Genomic DNA, 14,942 nt, shown 5'->3' with positions numbered 1-14,942 from the left:
TCATAACCTTCATCCTGCTTTTTTTAAGGCTCTGCTTTTTACATTTTCTGCCCAGAAGAAAAACTCCTTTTCTAAGATGCCTTTCGCAGCATCATTCATGGTGTTTTACTTTGATGAGACTTTCACTGAGAGGGAACCGTAAGTCTCTTTTGCACTTGCGTAGGGACATATCTGCCTCATTTTTGTAAATCTGGATTATAAAAGGAAAAATCAGTGGTGCTGGACAGGAGTGGGGGTGCTAAGGGAAAGTCAGTCTGTATTATGATGCCACTTTTACAGCATAGTAACTAGTTTTCAATGTCATTAAATAGCAGGTGTTATTAAAAATAAGTAATTAACGACTGATCCTGATTTTAGATTATTTTTCAAAAACAAACACTTTCATATATAAGTTTAACAAATCTATTAAGTCAAGTGTGCAAACAGCACAGAGATGATTGTGAAGTTACGTTGAGGGTTTTCAGTACGGTCTGTGGATAAAAATGGATTGAGCAACATAAAAAGCTGATGAACAATCTGTTTTTTTTTTTTTTGTCTAGTTGACTTATCCGTACATTCTTGAATAATTTGCACTCTATACTTTCTTGTTAGCTGATGTGACTCTGAATTACCCTTTGGGGATTAATAAAGTGCCGTCTATTCTATTCTAACATCTCAAATGACCTCATTGTGTTCTGATTCAATACTCTCACCTGCTGCAAGCCAGATTACAAGCATCATAAATTCCCACTACCAGTCAAACACAAGAACAAAATTATAAAAAGCATTTTACAAGTCTTTGGTTTTTACTATGTCTGATTTGAGGGTGTTCAACAGCAGCACTCTTCCTAATTAATTCCCATTCCTACAGCTTGATTTCTCAATGAGACCTGATGAGACCTCATGAGACCTGATTCTTGATAAAGATGACGCCTCTGAGTGAGTTGAAACGAGATTTCCTGTCTAAAATTATGAAAAATGGCCTCCAGGTCATGTGTTTTTCACACTAATTGAACACACAAGACAGCCTGATTAATCGCAACCTCTTTAGCTGCTGTCAAGACCAATGAATCTGTACAATTTGTGGGGCATTATCAAAACAAATGATTTGAGCGCCAGAAGTCCTCTTGAACTGATTTGTTTTCGGTGTTAAAAGCTTGAACTGACACACACACACACACACACACACACACACACACACACACACACACACACACACACACACACACACACACACACACACAGCTTGTTTCCATGTCCCCACAGCAGCCCCCTTTCATTTCCACACAGCCGCTAGCTTATTTGATGATAACCCTCTACAGTGGCGGAAGAAAACTAACCAGACCCTCAAATTAGGTTGTGACAAACTCATCCATCATCGTTGCCAGGGTGACAGTGGCCAGATACGTGCCGTATCATGGCAACAGGTGGTAAACAATAGGCTAGCAGCTCGCGGGCCGATTTACCTGCCTTGGTTCAAGATGAGCCGACCCGGCAGCTGCCTTAATGAAACAGGGGTCGAACAAAATGGAGACGCTACGTGTAGTAACTCGGTGCTTACCGACACACAGGGCGCAGCGGTGACTCCTGAAGCAAGACTGCTGTCCTCTTTCAAGACAGACACTCACAACAGGAAGCTGTACCTGGCAGGGAAAGGTGAGTCAGCAGCGTTCAATCCGTGTAGTTCTCAAGTTTCAGATTGACATGGGAGTTTGCGGGGAGACGGATATAGACTTTCCCGCCTAATTAATTAAAATGACGTCATGTTTGTTGTCTAAACGCCACTAAGCTAGTTTTTTTTTAACACACACTTAAAACACCTGAGAAAATTCTTTTAGCCTACAATTTTCATGTCCTACTGAGAAAACCAACAGAGAAAACCCTTCTGCACAAATTTTAAAGGTACAAAAAAAAAAACCTTGGACAAAAATACAAAATTACTGAAGCTTAGCCACCTTTTTTCTTTAGCCTACATAATTACCAAATACTCACAGCAGTAACTCCTTTCGTATCACTATCAATGAAACTTGTGCACAAGTCAAACTGCTGAGCTGTGATATTATATATATATATATACATACATACATACATATATATATATATATATATATATATATATATATATATATATATATATATATATATATATATATATATATATATAAATATATATATATATATATATATATATATATATATATATATATATATATATATATATATATACATACCTAGGTGTTTCAACATACAGCTCGGGGACCAAAGAGTTATCATCTGTGCAGCAGTAAAGTCAGATGCTGTGATCCTTTTTTTGTTCTTTCTCAGAATCTCTCTTTCTTGTGACAATTATTTTCTATCCCATTTACTTTGATATCTTGTTGATTTCAGTATATATTTACAAAGGCTACTTTTTATTTTTAGAAAGTCTCCTTTTTTTTTTTTTTTACAGAGTATTACAGTGAGGAAGGGAAGACTTTTGAGCTGCATCTTGTTGGAAAAATAAAGCAACAGTTCTGCGGTGATCCCACTATTTGCCCTGAGTATCCACCGTCTCTCGGTCTGACGGGATTCACCCAGCAAGTCACGGAGGTCACGTTTGGAAAGAGCTGTCGGGCTGTTGTAGAAAACCGGGTAATCACTTTACATTGGCACTGACAGGAGGTATAATGCAGATATATAGTGTTTCTAGTACAGTTTTTGACACCAGTACATCGCAACAGCTGAATAGCAGACAACCCAGATAAAAGGTGAATAGTCTCAAAATCAGTCATATTAAAACTGAACTCTTTGTGTTTTCTGAAATGTGTTATAGGTTTTAAGTGTACAGACTCCTGGATTTACTGCTGCTGTGCGTCTTGGGGCTGAACTTTTTAGACACTGGCTTGTCAGTGCTGATTGGTCTGGACCAGTCTACCTCTCTTCACCTTGTGATGGTAAATACAGCCAAACCTTGTCTTTTGAGAACTGATTTCAAGTGTGTTGGTTAAATACATGTATGATTATATATGCTCCCTTCTTTAACTTTACAATGCCTAATGAAAGCTGCAATAAGCTCCAGCCCCTGCAAACCTAGGAGAGAGGACAGGGTGTCCGCGGGGTCTTAAAAAGTATTAAAAGTTGATAAATCAATTTTGGGAAAATTAAGGGCCTTAAAAGTATTAAAAAGTCTTAATTGTGGTTTTATGAGGTATTAAGTTTCATAGGTATTCAAGCTTTGACCCAAAAAATGCAACTGTCCCCTGATTGGGACGTTAAACATTCAGCCGATAAAGTTCTAAAATAGAAGAGAATAGAAAAGAATAGAGTTACTTTATTGATCCCAAACTGGAAAATTGTTGTGTTAACAGCAGAAATTAATGGAGTCAGTATAAAAATACAAAAAGAAAAAAGAATAACATAAAAAAATACATAAAGACTCTAGTTACAATAAAATACAACAATAAGGATTGTGAGCGGTATAAACACCAGCTATAAATTAACGTCATTTCTAGTTTCATAAAGAGAAATTAAATACAGCATTAGAGCAAATCACACAATCTCCGGCACATGTCCTAAATTTTAAAAATGATTAAATAATTTCTCATTTTCTTCAGCAAGTTGGCCTTGAATAACTGCTGTATCTTGTTGTGGGAGTGTGGATAAACCTGCCTTTAGTTTCATTTGGTCTTTCAAGCTTTATTCCTCCTTAGCTTACATCATTTCTGTAAAAATGTAAACTACAACTGTTAGAAAGTGGATGCCAACAACAACTGAAAGTTGCGATTAAGTCTTAAAACTTTTTTAAAGGTTTTTGAAAAAGTCTTAAAAAGGTATTGAAATCAACCTCAGGATTTTAGCATATACCCTGGAGGAGGAAAATGAGATAATGGATAAATTAGAGCATATAGAGTAGAATGCTATCACTGTCATTGTTCACAGTACAACACAATGAAAAGATGCTAACTCTAAATAACAGTGCCAAACATTAAGAGCACCAGAAAATTATATTAAACAAAAAAAAAAGAACAATAGTAGTTTATTTGACACAGTTAACCAGCATCAGATTTTGGTGTGGAAAAACATTAAGCAGTTGTATGCAAAGTTCTGACCGCCGGAGGAAGGAAACTGTTTTCAAGTCTATTTGTTCTTCTTTTGAAGCTTCAAAAGTGGCTCCAAGAGAGCAGAAGAGCAAACAGTTTGTGTCCTGGATGTCTGTTCCCCTGGGTTATTCTTTTTGGCTCATCACCTCCAGAAATGAGACTGACCAGTGAGGCGTCGTCTGCAGACTTAGAAAACTTTTTGTAGAGCTAGATGGGGGTGTAGTCATGAGTGCATATGAAACAACCCTGAGGGAGCTGGTGCTCAGTGTGAAGGAGGAGGAGCTGTGAAGACCAAACTTGAAAGCTTGAAAGCCTCCAGATGAATTAGAAAATTCAGGGTTGTATGATTGTCCACCAGTCTGTTAGGGATAATGGATGATAGATCATGTAACAAACTTGGGGAAAGCACACTAAACAAAGAACATGCAAGTTAATAAGAAAAACAGGGTCTTTCAGCCGTATGTTTGTCATAAGTTACCTTGGCTTGAAAAACACTAAGAATTCAGGCTGACCTCACACAATTAAAAGTCAGACTGAAGTAAAATTCAATAAATCAATAAGACCGATAATGGTATAAGTAAAGGCATAGTCAAAAAGTACAAAGGACTGTGTGCAGAGTTGACTTCTGCACATATTCCGATGTTGATCATCTGCTGCTTTTATCTCTACTGAAAAAAAACTCTAGAGTCATAGACGATGACATAAAAAGGATACCTCATGAAAGGTTTTCTAATGCAAAGGTATCGACAGTTAAGTCATAACTCCTTCAAGCGAGCGTTGCATTGATTCTGTCAGAGAGCCACAGCCCACAACAGTCAAGAGTGAAGGCCATAAAAGTTTAATGAAAATCTATATTGGCCTTGAAAGATGAGATGTCTTATTTAAAAAGTGCTTTAGATGTTTCACATTTGTCATGCGAGGCCTTCACATACTGAGGTTTGATTCAATAAAAACTAATTACTGACTGTGAGGCGTGATATACTGTTATATTCTTATTTGCCTGTTTAAGTTTGACTGCCTGAACTCTTGTATGGGGGTGGACAAGGTGCTGTGTGCCAGTGGAGCAATTTTGACGTTTTTTTTTTTTGATTGGAGAGGGTAAAGTTCACCAGAAGCAATTTCTTCCCCAGTTAAAGTTAATTTGATAAATAAAAAAGTATCTGCTTGGATGAACAGCATAGTGTACTAACAATATTTAACATTAAACACATAGTATTTGCAGAACTTTGTATTGAAAGCCTGTTATCAGGTGACAAAGTAATTGTACATTTCTTTTTAAAAAGTTACATCTTCTTTGGAGTTATGATGCTTTGTCTTTTCCCTCCTTGCAGACTCATTAGCTGATATCTTCAGGGCAGCAGGGGTCCAAGACATCCGTCCGTATCGTTACTGGGATGATAAGAAACGAGTCATTTGTTTGGAGAAGCTTCTGGAGGATCTGGAGGATGCTCCAGAGCACAGTGTTGTTGTTCTGTCAGCTTCTGCCCACTGCCCAACAGGAGCTGATCTCTCTCAGAGTCAGTGGGTTTCAGTCACAGAGCTTTTGATGGTAAATGATGTTTAAGCTTGTGCTTTGTCAGCATTTTTGAGTATTTACGTAAGACAAGTTGCTCCTCACTCCCACTGTGATCATCATTTGCTCTCTTGAATCCATCCCAACAGAGGCGTCGGCTTTTCCCTTTCCTGTTGCTGCCTGTGCAGGGCCTTTGTCATGGTGATTTAGAGCGAGATGCCTGGCCTGTGCAGTACTGTGCATCACAGGGAATGGAGCTCCTTTGTGCTCAGTCAGTCTCCCATTGCTTTGGACTGTACGGTGAGAAAATGATTTCAAGAAAAGGGACTTCAATTGTCCAATGGGTCCTTTCTTAAAAATGAAACTGTTAGATATGGTGTTGAATCGATGCAAAATGCCTTCCAGACTGCTGTTCTAGTAATAAAAAACACTGCAAGTCAATTTGAATTCCATTTTCATTTCCCTCTGAACAGTGAAATGGCAGAGAAGGGTACTTTGTATTCATGTTTTACCCATTCTTACCCAAAATTCATGATCATTGTAGCTTTGGAGTGACTGTCACGCTTTCTGTGGCCTGCAAATTTCACTATCTAGTAGGTTTTATATGAAAATCAGTTATCTTATTGTGAGGCAGAACATGTGTTCATTTAGCAAGAGCTGGGTGGTGTATTCCATTTCGTGATTCAGAAGTGCCTCTTTTCATCTCAGCTTTCAAAGCAGAATTTTGTGTGAGCATTACTCTGTATGTTGCCACAACTGGAACGTCTTTTTTTTTTATACCACCATGTTTTCTCCTAACCAGGTGAGGCTGTGGGACACCTTGTCTGCGTCCTGAAGCAGAACTCCCTCCTCTTATCTGTGCAGTCTCAAGCTGACAAGTTAGTCAGGTCACTCTGGGCACAGCCATCTGATACAGGAGCACGTGTCGTTGCGACTGTGCTCAGTAATCCAGCCCATGTTGTTGAATGGTAAGTCACGCTCTGCTCTCAGAACAATCTGATCTGTGAAGAATGTGGCTCCAGAGGCAGCAGCATCCCCAAAGTATCAGTGATTGTTCATGATAATAGGATGTTAAACTTGCAGTCTCATTAGCAGATAGGTGTGAAAAAGATGTTCATTTTCTACGTTTATGTTTTTCTTTCTGTGTGCTTGCAGGCAGGGAGAAGTGAAGCACCTTGTGGAGAGGTGTAAGCTGATCAGAGAAATTCTGAGGCAAAGGCTGAGGCTTTTGGGAACTCCAGGTTCCTGGGACCACCTGACACAACAAGGTGGACTATACTGCTGTACTGGATTGAATGGTGAGCTAAACACGACTAAACTCACGCTTTGTTGGGAGAGAGCAAAATACAGGGCAAATAATCCTAAGGTCCACACCAGGTTGTGATTCCTCATGGGCTGTGTCCCATAGAATGAGCCTTTTACTGAACAGTACTTTGATGACTGGAATTGAAGGTACTATGCTAGAGATTATTGAGTCTGGCTCTGTTTGAACCTTTAGATGTTGTTGAGAAAAGTGTTTGGTTTATTTTGCCACAATAACATGTCTTGAAATTGAATCTGTGATCATCAGTGAATGCATATAGAAATGGGTGGTGCACCTTCATTTCTTTCGGTTGTAAGAAGTGAAGTCAAAATACCACTTTACACAAGCTGCATTTCAAACATAGGAACCATCCCCAGGAACTAACGCTTTACCCCAGGAACTACGTGCATTTTTACTGTCAGGACCAGGGTAGAAATTAAGGTCTGGGGCATAAATCTACTCCTGAAAATGGCCCCATCTTTGACTTTGACTTGGCTTATTAGCTCCTGAACAATCGTCTCCTTGGAGCCTGATCATGTGTCTCTGTCAGCTCCCAGTGTTACAGTTTAAAGAGTGACCCTGAAGACTTTTATCTGAACATGTCAGTGAAAACAGAGTTTGTAGCAGCTGTTGAAACACAGAAGAATCCTTGGAAATGCATCTTAGTTTGGTTTGATATACATTTCAGTTTCATAATATCCCCATTAGTAAGTATTTAATGATGATATAAAGCTGTTAGAGAAGGATGCGTACTGCTGAAAGCCATTTATCAGCGGGCTCGTTCTCAAGCTGAAACACTGTTAAAGCTCTGCTGTCTTCATACTTATGATGGTGGACTAAGTAAAAATTATCCTTGTGCAAGTGGTTGTAACCTTTTTCTCCCTCCATTATGCTAATCCTGTAAATACTATAGGCCCACCTTTGGCAACAGAGTTGACAGAAAAACAGAGAAAGCTCCCCCCTTTTTGACATCAGATTTCTAATTCTAAACTTCACTGAAAACATGAACACTGCCAAATCAATCAATATAACGGTGACTGTCATGAGGAAAATTTTATTGAAAGAAAAAAACTGCTTTCCATGATGCATTACGTGTACTTTCCTTCTATAACCCATAGGCCATTTGATAAGGTCAGGGGTGGCCAACCAGTCAGAGACTAAGAGCCACACAAGTTACCATGGTGCAACAAAGAGCCACATCACACACTTGGTCTCACAGACACAATTCCTCACACACAAACAAAATCACATAAAATGAAAAGTAATATATTTCCACCTTTCTATCTAGATAGCTATGAGCACATGAGCAATTAAGAGTATGTAGAGATGAGAAACCGAAACTTAAGTATCAATCTCATCACCCAAGTATTGATCAATACTGATCCCAATGTAGGCATGAATATATCAATATTTTAGATTGATCAGCACACGTTGGCCACTCCTGGATTAGGTTGAGGTGTGGGCTCAATTACCTGTACAGCAGCTAGTCAACAGGGGGAGCTATAAAAAATATCTCTTCATTCAAGCTGCTGTGTCATCCATCTTCTCATACAGTCTAGGATGTCTGTGGTTGAAGAGTGCATGTTTTAGTGCTCTTATATTTATTTAAAGGGATGGAAGACACTTTTCCAGTATATCTAAATACTTATTTATTGAGAATATTCTTCATAATTATTAGACAGGCATAATGAAAAACATCAAAAGAGGGCAAAACATTTAAATACATTATTCTTTTTTAGAAATTAAATAGGCCCATATTGTTATCATATTTCAACCTGATTACCATTGTTTTTTTTGTGTCTATTTTAGGGCAGCAGTTGGAGTTTTTGTCAAACAGGAGACACATATACCTGCTCCCCAGTGGCTGTCTAAATGTGAGTGCAATCAACGGCCGTAACTTAGACTACATAGCCGAGTCAATCCACCTGGCTGTGAGCAGTTCACTTTGACCGTGTGGCTTTTGATCAAGATGTGGTTTCAGCATCCAACAGTCCTCTCAGCCCATCCAAGGCCCTCATGTGTCACTTTGAAACTCTGTACTGTTATTACTGTGGCAGCTAGTGCAAGTGCAATCCTGATAAATATGCAGACAAAATGTAGATTTCTAATGAGGCTTTTTATAATGCTGTTGACTTGGACAAAGGTCCAACTTTTAATGATTGTGACTGAGTCCAGGCTGTTGTTGTGTTTTCATATTCTGTGTACAAATATAGACTTCTTATATGACTCTCAGCAGAAATAAGTGGTTATGTTTAATGTCTTTTAAATTACCCCTGCTGTCTTGTAGTGCACATGGATACGAGAGACACAGCGTGAAATAGTGGGCATCATTCAGAACTGAGACTGAGTTTAATACGCAGGGACATGAATTTCCAATGTATACATATTATGTTGAAATAGAGATTTTCAAAACTCATTGTACTTCACTTTGTATTGCTCTTTGTGAGAACAGAGCATATGTCTTTTTGATCTCTCTCAAATTACCCAGATGGATGAGTGAAAGTTACATTTTTGTTTCTAATAATACATATAAAATGCTGTGCTGAAAAATCTAATATAAATATTTTTATGTTGACTATTTGACTCAGCAAATGTAATCATAAACCGTCTGTCTTAACCAGTTTTAAAGATGGGGTATTGGACTTGTGTGTTATAAATATAAATATGTGGTTCAGATCGGTTAAGACTCCTGATCTTGTCTTGATACATGGTCATCGTTAATAATAAAACATTAGCAGGTCTTCACCTTTCTCACACTTGTGTTTTAGAAAACTGAATTCCAGCTTCTGTCTGTAGTACTTCATGTTAGCTGCCATCTCTTTAAGGCTCCCTGCTCCACTAACCCCCTTCCCTCTGATTGGGCAGCCCTCTTGTTGCCTGTTGAGTATGAAACTATGACAGACTTTGGTGTTTGAGGCCCGCTCCTCCAACGTGTCATGACCCAGTTAGGGTATCCTTATGTGATGACCTCATCATTTCAGCAAGTGTTGTTAAGAGATCTTACAATATTTTCAAAGCACAACTTTATGAGCAGTTTTAAGACAGATTCTGGGGTTTTTATAACATATAAATATGTAGTGGTTTTGAAATGAGCACACTTTTAGTATAAACATCCAGGTTTAGAATATGGGAAAGCAGAAGACCCACTCTTTAGGTGACACAACTAACAGTTCTTTTTATAAGGGATAACACTGTACAAAGGTCTTTTTGTGTTTGAATCAATCCTGGTCCGTAGCTACTTTGTCTTTGTTTCTGCTTGCCTTTTTGTATCTATAAATACCTTTCTCTCCTTTTTCAGTTAGCAGTAGTATCTTTCATAAGAGGAATATATTCCATATTGATGTTGTAAAGCTAAATTTTCTGAAGATACGCCTTGGATGAGCAGATATACAGTACACTACATTGCATGCCTTTCGAAAACATGAATGATCTTCATCCATCAGAAAGCCATAAAGCTCATGTAAGCAGACCATATAAATGTCACATGTTATGAAAACACATGTTGTGCACATAGCACGTCCTATCTGTCTGTGTAAGTCTTCTAGGGTCATCTAATAAACAACCTTAGCTGTAACATTGTGTAATATATCTTTGTTTGATCCCACCATGTTTTCCCACACAGGCTTGATGCTTTTCTTTCCTGGTTTTGGGATGTGACGGTTATCACATTCATTTTCCTTCTCAGGTTAGAGGACAACTTGTATTTTTATTCACTTTTATTTTTCATGAAAAAAAAAACACTTGATGTTGAGGCTTGGTACTTCACACAGAGTGGCTCTTTTTATGATTAGAACTGTATTTGCACTTGAATATTTTGGAGATTTATTGTCACACAGTTTAAAGAAAGTCTTATGCACCCTTTCATCTGCAACAAAGAGTCAGTGCTGGGAATTTATTTCACCAAAACGCATTCTGAGCTTGACACATCAATGAGTCTCACAGCCTTGTATTAGATTAGGCATCTACGTGTGGGCGTAATGGACCAACAGTTTTCATTTCGTCTTCTTTTCTTATTTATCACAGCAAACTTTTATTTTTTTAGGAAAAAATGTGCAGCTTTTATGCAATGAACTTTATCTATTTAGGAGCCCTGTTTTCATTTGGGAGACGTGGCAATTTTGATGCTCTTTAGCACAGAAAAACAGGTTGCTGCAAGGCATTTAATGGAGGTGGTGTGCTGATTTTTTTTCATTCTTGTGGCCTCGGCTTAATACTGGGTATTATTTATAATCTAAATTATAGGCTGAGCCTCAAATTCTGAGTTCTTTGATTTTCATTTGAGCATCCTAATGTGCACGTGTGTAAGAATAATTTTCTCTCAAGTGTTCTTGTGCTTTATATATATTCTTGTATTTCTGCGCACATACGTTAAGAGAACAGCCTCAGTACAGTTATTACCATGGAAACTGAACTAACTCAGCCTGTAAATAAGTAAAGGGGGTTGAGACGATCACTAAACCCTCAAGTTCACATCAGCATTTTCAGGAGTCTTTGAGATAAGCAACAAATTACACTGCATAGATACCAAATTTAAAACCAAAGAGTACTATCTAACTATGTAAATACAGGTAATGAAGCGCATACTGTTTAGCCAGTTAACATCCTGACCACAGAACAATCAGTGGGACCTCATGGAAGACTGAATAAAAATTGCTAAATAACGAAATCAAGGGCATGTTGGACACGATGAAATTTTTTTTTCCCTTTTGCCACTCATATTAAGTGAACCAAGCTTGGGTTAAGGCTGAATCCTCTTTTTCACATGGAATGATGAATACCTCTTTCAAACATACAGTGACTGAACTGATGCTGATGGAATGAAACTTTGAAAGCACTTTTTCTGGTTTTGAACCTTACAGATTGGGCGCTGGTATACCCTAGTGGTCTGGGTTATTTGCCCCATGAAGCAAAGCTCACCCCGTGGCAACTTCCTCGCCCACTCTCGCCCTGTTTCCTGCTCTGACCACAACCCTATGCTCTCTGATTAAAGGCATAAAAGCTCAAAAAAATAACTTTAAAAAGGAATTTAAGAGGTAAAACCTGGGCGACTGTTTGATCAAGCTACAGGTCACAGAGCTTTTGTCGAGGACACACACATAAAGGTCAGAACATCATGCGACAAAGCAGACTCCTCTGATGTTTGCAGCTCACTCATTTACACACCCTTTATTTAAGGGTCAGTAGTTTTTTTTTTTGCTGTGAAGTGAAAGCTTAATGATAGTTACATCAAAAACTGTCCTTCAAAGCTTTTCAGTGTTTGAAGCTCAAAAGGATACCCAAATACAGTTATTAACTCAAATCACTATTGTTTATTTTTGCATTTCAAATGGAGCTGATGTCACGCAGAGCAAATAACAGACTTTATCTGAAAGTAAAAGTCTGTAATCAAAGAGCCAAATAGCTGTTTGGGTATCCTGTTGATGGCTGTCAAATCAGAGTTAGATTTTGTTAATGGATACTTCTTCTGTAAGAAACTACTGTTTAACTCTAGTCTACTTGCTGTAAACTGTGAAACTGGGCACAGACAGACAGACAAAACGATGAAGGTCGATAGGGGCGGTTGATGTGCCTCCTCAGCTATCATGCCACTGATCAAAACTAACAGATAATCAAACTCTGTTCCTGTGAGTCATGACCAGCTGGAAGCAGAGCAGTTATTCCAGACACGTTTCCTCCACCAGGTGATTTACTGAGCTATGTGAGAAATCCATAACATTATGAGCCCTGAAATACTCATTCCTGAAATTTTGATTTTTCCTTCTCTTGACTGGCCCTAATGTTAGTGCGTTATTGTGGGTCTGCCTTTGATGATCCATAAGTACATTTATCATTTCTGTTAGCGACATTTATATAATAATATGATATGAATATAATATGTTATTCTGTATTTTCAAAGCTCATGTTGCTCTCCTGCCAGGGCTCACAACATGCTGCTGATTTTAAAAATGTGCTCAAAGATTGTCCTTTGCATACTTACAGGAAATTGCATAAAGCTGTTTTTTTCTCTTTCTCTCAACTAAACGATCCTCTTTCAGTCTATTTAATTCAAGCAGCTACTTTGAAGTCTGTGACCTTAGTCTGTCACATAACGCAAATACACATCCATTTCTGAAACGAGCTGAGAAAATGCTCAAAACGTTAACGTAATTAAAACCGGGAGGTTTGCAAGTTATTAAAACCCACACTGAGTGGTAAATAAATTAAACAACATAGAGAATTTGTGCTTTTCTTAAAATTTAAACTTAGTATTAGCTTTTCATTCTATCGTAAAGAACAATAATAATTCAGTTAAGGAAATACCAATAAATGAAGCTGAGAGATGGAAGCAATGAAGGCTTTACTGAATAAGAAAGCATTTGGATACGGCTAAAAAATAAGAATATGATCTGTTCCAACTTGGGATTTAAACCATTGAACATGAACTAGCTTTTTTTTTCTTCTAAATCTGCACGTACTCCAGTTGGAGTTAACTCATTTTTGGTGTGAACTTTGGCAACACTTGTCTGGAAAACCAATTTACACCCATGTTACTGACCTGTAAACCAAAGAAGTAGGGATTTATTTTCAGTGCTTTGACTTTACATTAGCATTTATCTAAAGAAAGAAGCAAAATCCTTCAGTTTAGACACTGGATATGTCATCTGTGCGTTATTTTCAACGAGTGTTTGAGTGATTTCCAGCCCCCAAACTGTACAGCTAATAAATAAATAAATAAAAAAAGGGAAAAATGAAACAATACAACCTGGAGCTCGGTGAATGAAATATTCCAGTTAAAAATTTGTATTCATGTCACAGTGGAATGGGTTGAGGAAACAATAACATAAACATCACCAATGGACATCAAAAGCCGTACCCTCTGAAGGTCTGGATTCAGAATCAAAATGAAAGTGGAAAAACCAGATCATGATCCAACTTCTGTGGACATCCCTCAAGATAAATGAGGCCCAGCAGCATGTATGGCCTTCACGTGCCTGTATTATTATGTTTGCCAATGGGATCTCCTCCCAGACCTGGATCAGTGCATCAATCAACTCATGCACTCCTGGTCTGTGTAGTGATGTGGCGTCAGTGGATGGATTGAGACATGGTGTCCCGGAGGTGTTAAGCTGTTCAGGTCTGTGGAACAGGCAGGTCAGTCCATAGCATCAATCTCTTCATCATGCAGGATCTGCTGTCACACTCCAGCCACATGAAGTCTAGCATTGTCCTGCATCAGAAGGAACCCATGGCCTACTACACAAGCATGTGGTCTAACAATGGGACTGAGGATCTCATTCCAGTACCCAATGGCAGTCAGAATACCTCTGGCCAGCCCATGGAGTCCCTGCCCAAAACAACACTGACCCTCTGCCAAACCAGTCATGCTGGGGGATGTTACAGGCAGCAGAACATTCTCCATGGCAACCAGCTCTCTTCTGAGAAGGGCACAGGGTGCCAGTGGCAGATCTGACAATCCTGGTGTTCTCCAGCAAACGCCATTCAGCCTACATGGTGTTGGGATGTGAGCACAGGCCCCACTTATGGTTACTAAGGGCCTCATACCACCTTCACAATTTGAGCTAAAACATGCACATTAGTGGCCTGCTTGAGGTCATTATTTGAGGGCCTCCTCTTCCTGCTGCTGAGTTGTTGTCCTCTTAAAGTGATACTCTGGTATGGAACAAGTTGGGTCCTATCACAAGGTTTAGGGCAGAAATTACCCCTACAGCAGTGTTTTTGTGCAGCAGAAGCCCAGAGCGCTCGCACTAAACACCCCCTCCCTGCTCCTCTGCCGGTTTCCTCTGCACTCAGACGGGACCAATTTTTACTAGACCAAAAACACAAATAAACGGACTCCCACCGGAAAAATCTGATATGGGTCTGCATTCACACTTTATTTAGAGAATTTTCAGCGTGTTACTTTCGTGTCGTAAAACGGCACTACCTCCGCTGCAGAGCCACAGCTGGCTATGGGGCGCTCGCTGCTCAGTGTATCAGTCCGCGCGCGCGACGTGCCAGATATAAACAAATGCAGGTAGTCTGCCAGGACGAAAAGACACGATGAGAACTAGAGCCTTATTTAGCGGTG

The 14,942-nt window shown here is 38.9% G+C and overlaps 1 protein-coding gene across 1 annotated transcript; it reads left to right on the top strand.

Moving 5' to 3' along the window:
• Positions 1–1,294: 1,294 nt before the first annotated feature.
• On the top strand, positions 1,295–10,411 carry got1l1 (glutamic-oxaloacetic transaminase 1 like 1). Its single transcript, XM_074670715.1, has 8 exons — positions 1,295–1,635; positions 2,429–2,610; positions 2,792–2,912; positions 5,390–5,607; positions 5,721–5,871; positions 6,374–6,539; positions 6,727–6,869; positions 8,684–10,411. Exons 1-8 carry the CDS (start codon positions 1,461–1,463, stop codon positions 8,821–8,823), a joined length of 1,296 nt encoding a protein of 431 aa, XP_074526816.1. The 5' UTR covers positions 1,295–1,460; the 3' UTR covers positions 8,824–10,411.
• The last annotated feature ends 4,531 nt before the right edge of the window (positions 10,412–14,942 follow it).

Source organism: Halichoeres trimaculatus, unplaced genomic scaffold (genome assembly GCF_033239565.1).
Source record: "Halichoeres trimaculatus isolate MK-OKI-2021-1 unplaced genomic scaffold, fHalTri1.1 fHalTri1_scaffold_5, whole genome shotgun sequence".
In the NCBI taxonomy this organism is placed as follows: Eukaryota; Metazoa; Chordata; class Actinopteri; order Labriformes; family Labridae; genus Halichoeres; species Halichoeres trimaculatus.
This window is presented reverse-complemented; position numbering and strand designations above follow the sequence as displayed.

Coding starts and splice junctions, on each gene's coding strand:
- got1l1 (XM_074670715.1), top strand. CDS start 1,461: ATGAGCCGACCCGGCAGCTGCCTTAATGAAACAGGGGTCGAACAAAAT. Junction 2,611..2,791: donor GGGCTGTTGTAGAAAACCGG/GTAATCACTTTA, acceptor AATGTGTTATAG/GTTTTAAGTGTACAGACTCC. Junction 6,870..8,683: donor CTGCTGTACTGGATTGAATG/GTGAGCTAAACA, acceptor TGTCTATTTTAG/GGCAGCAGTTGGAGTTTTTG.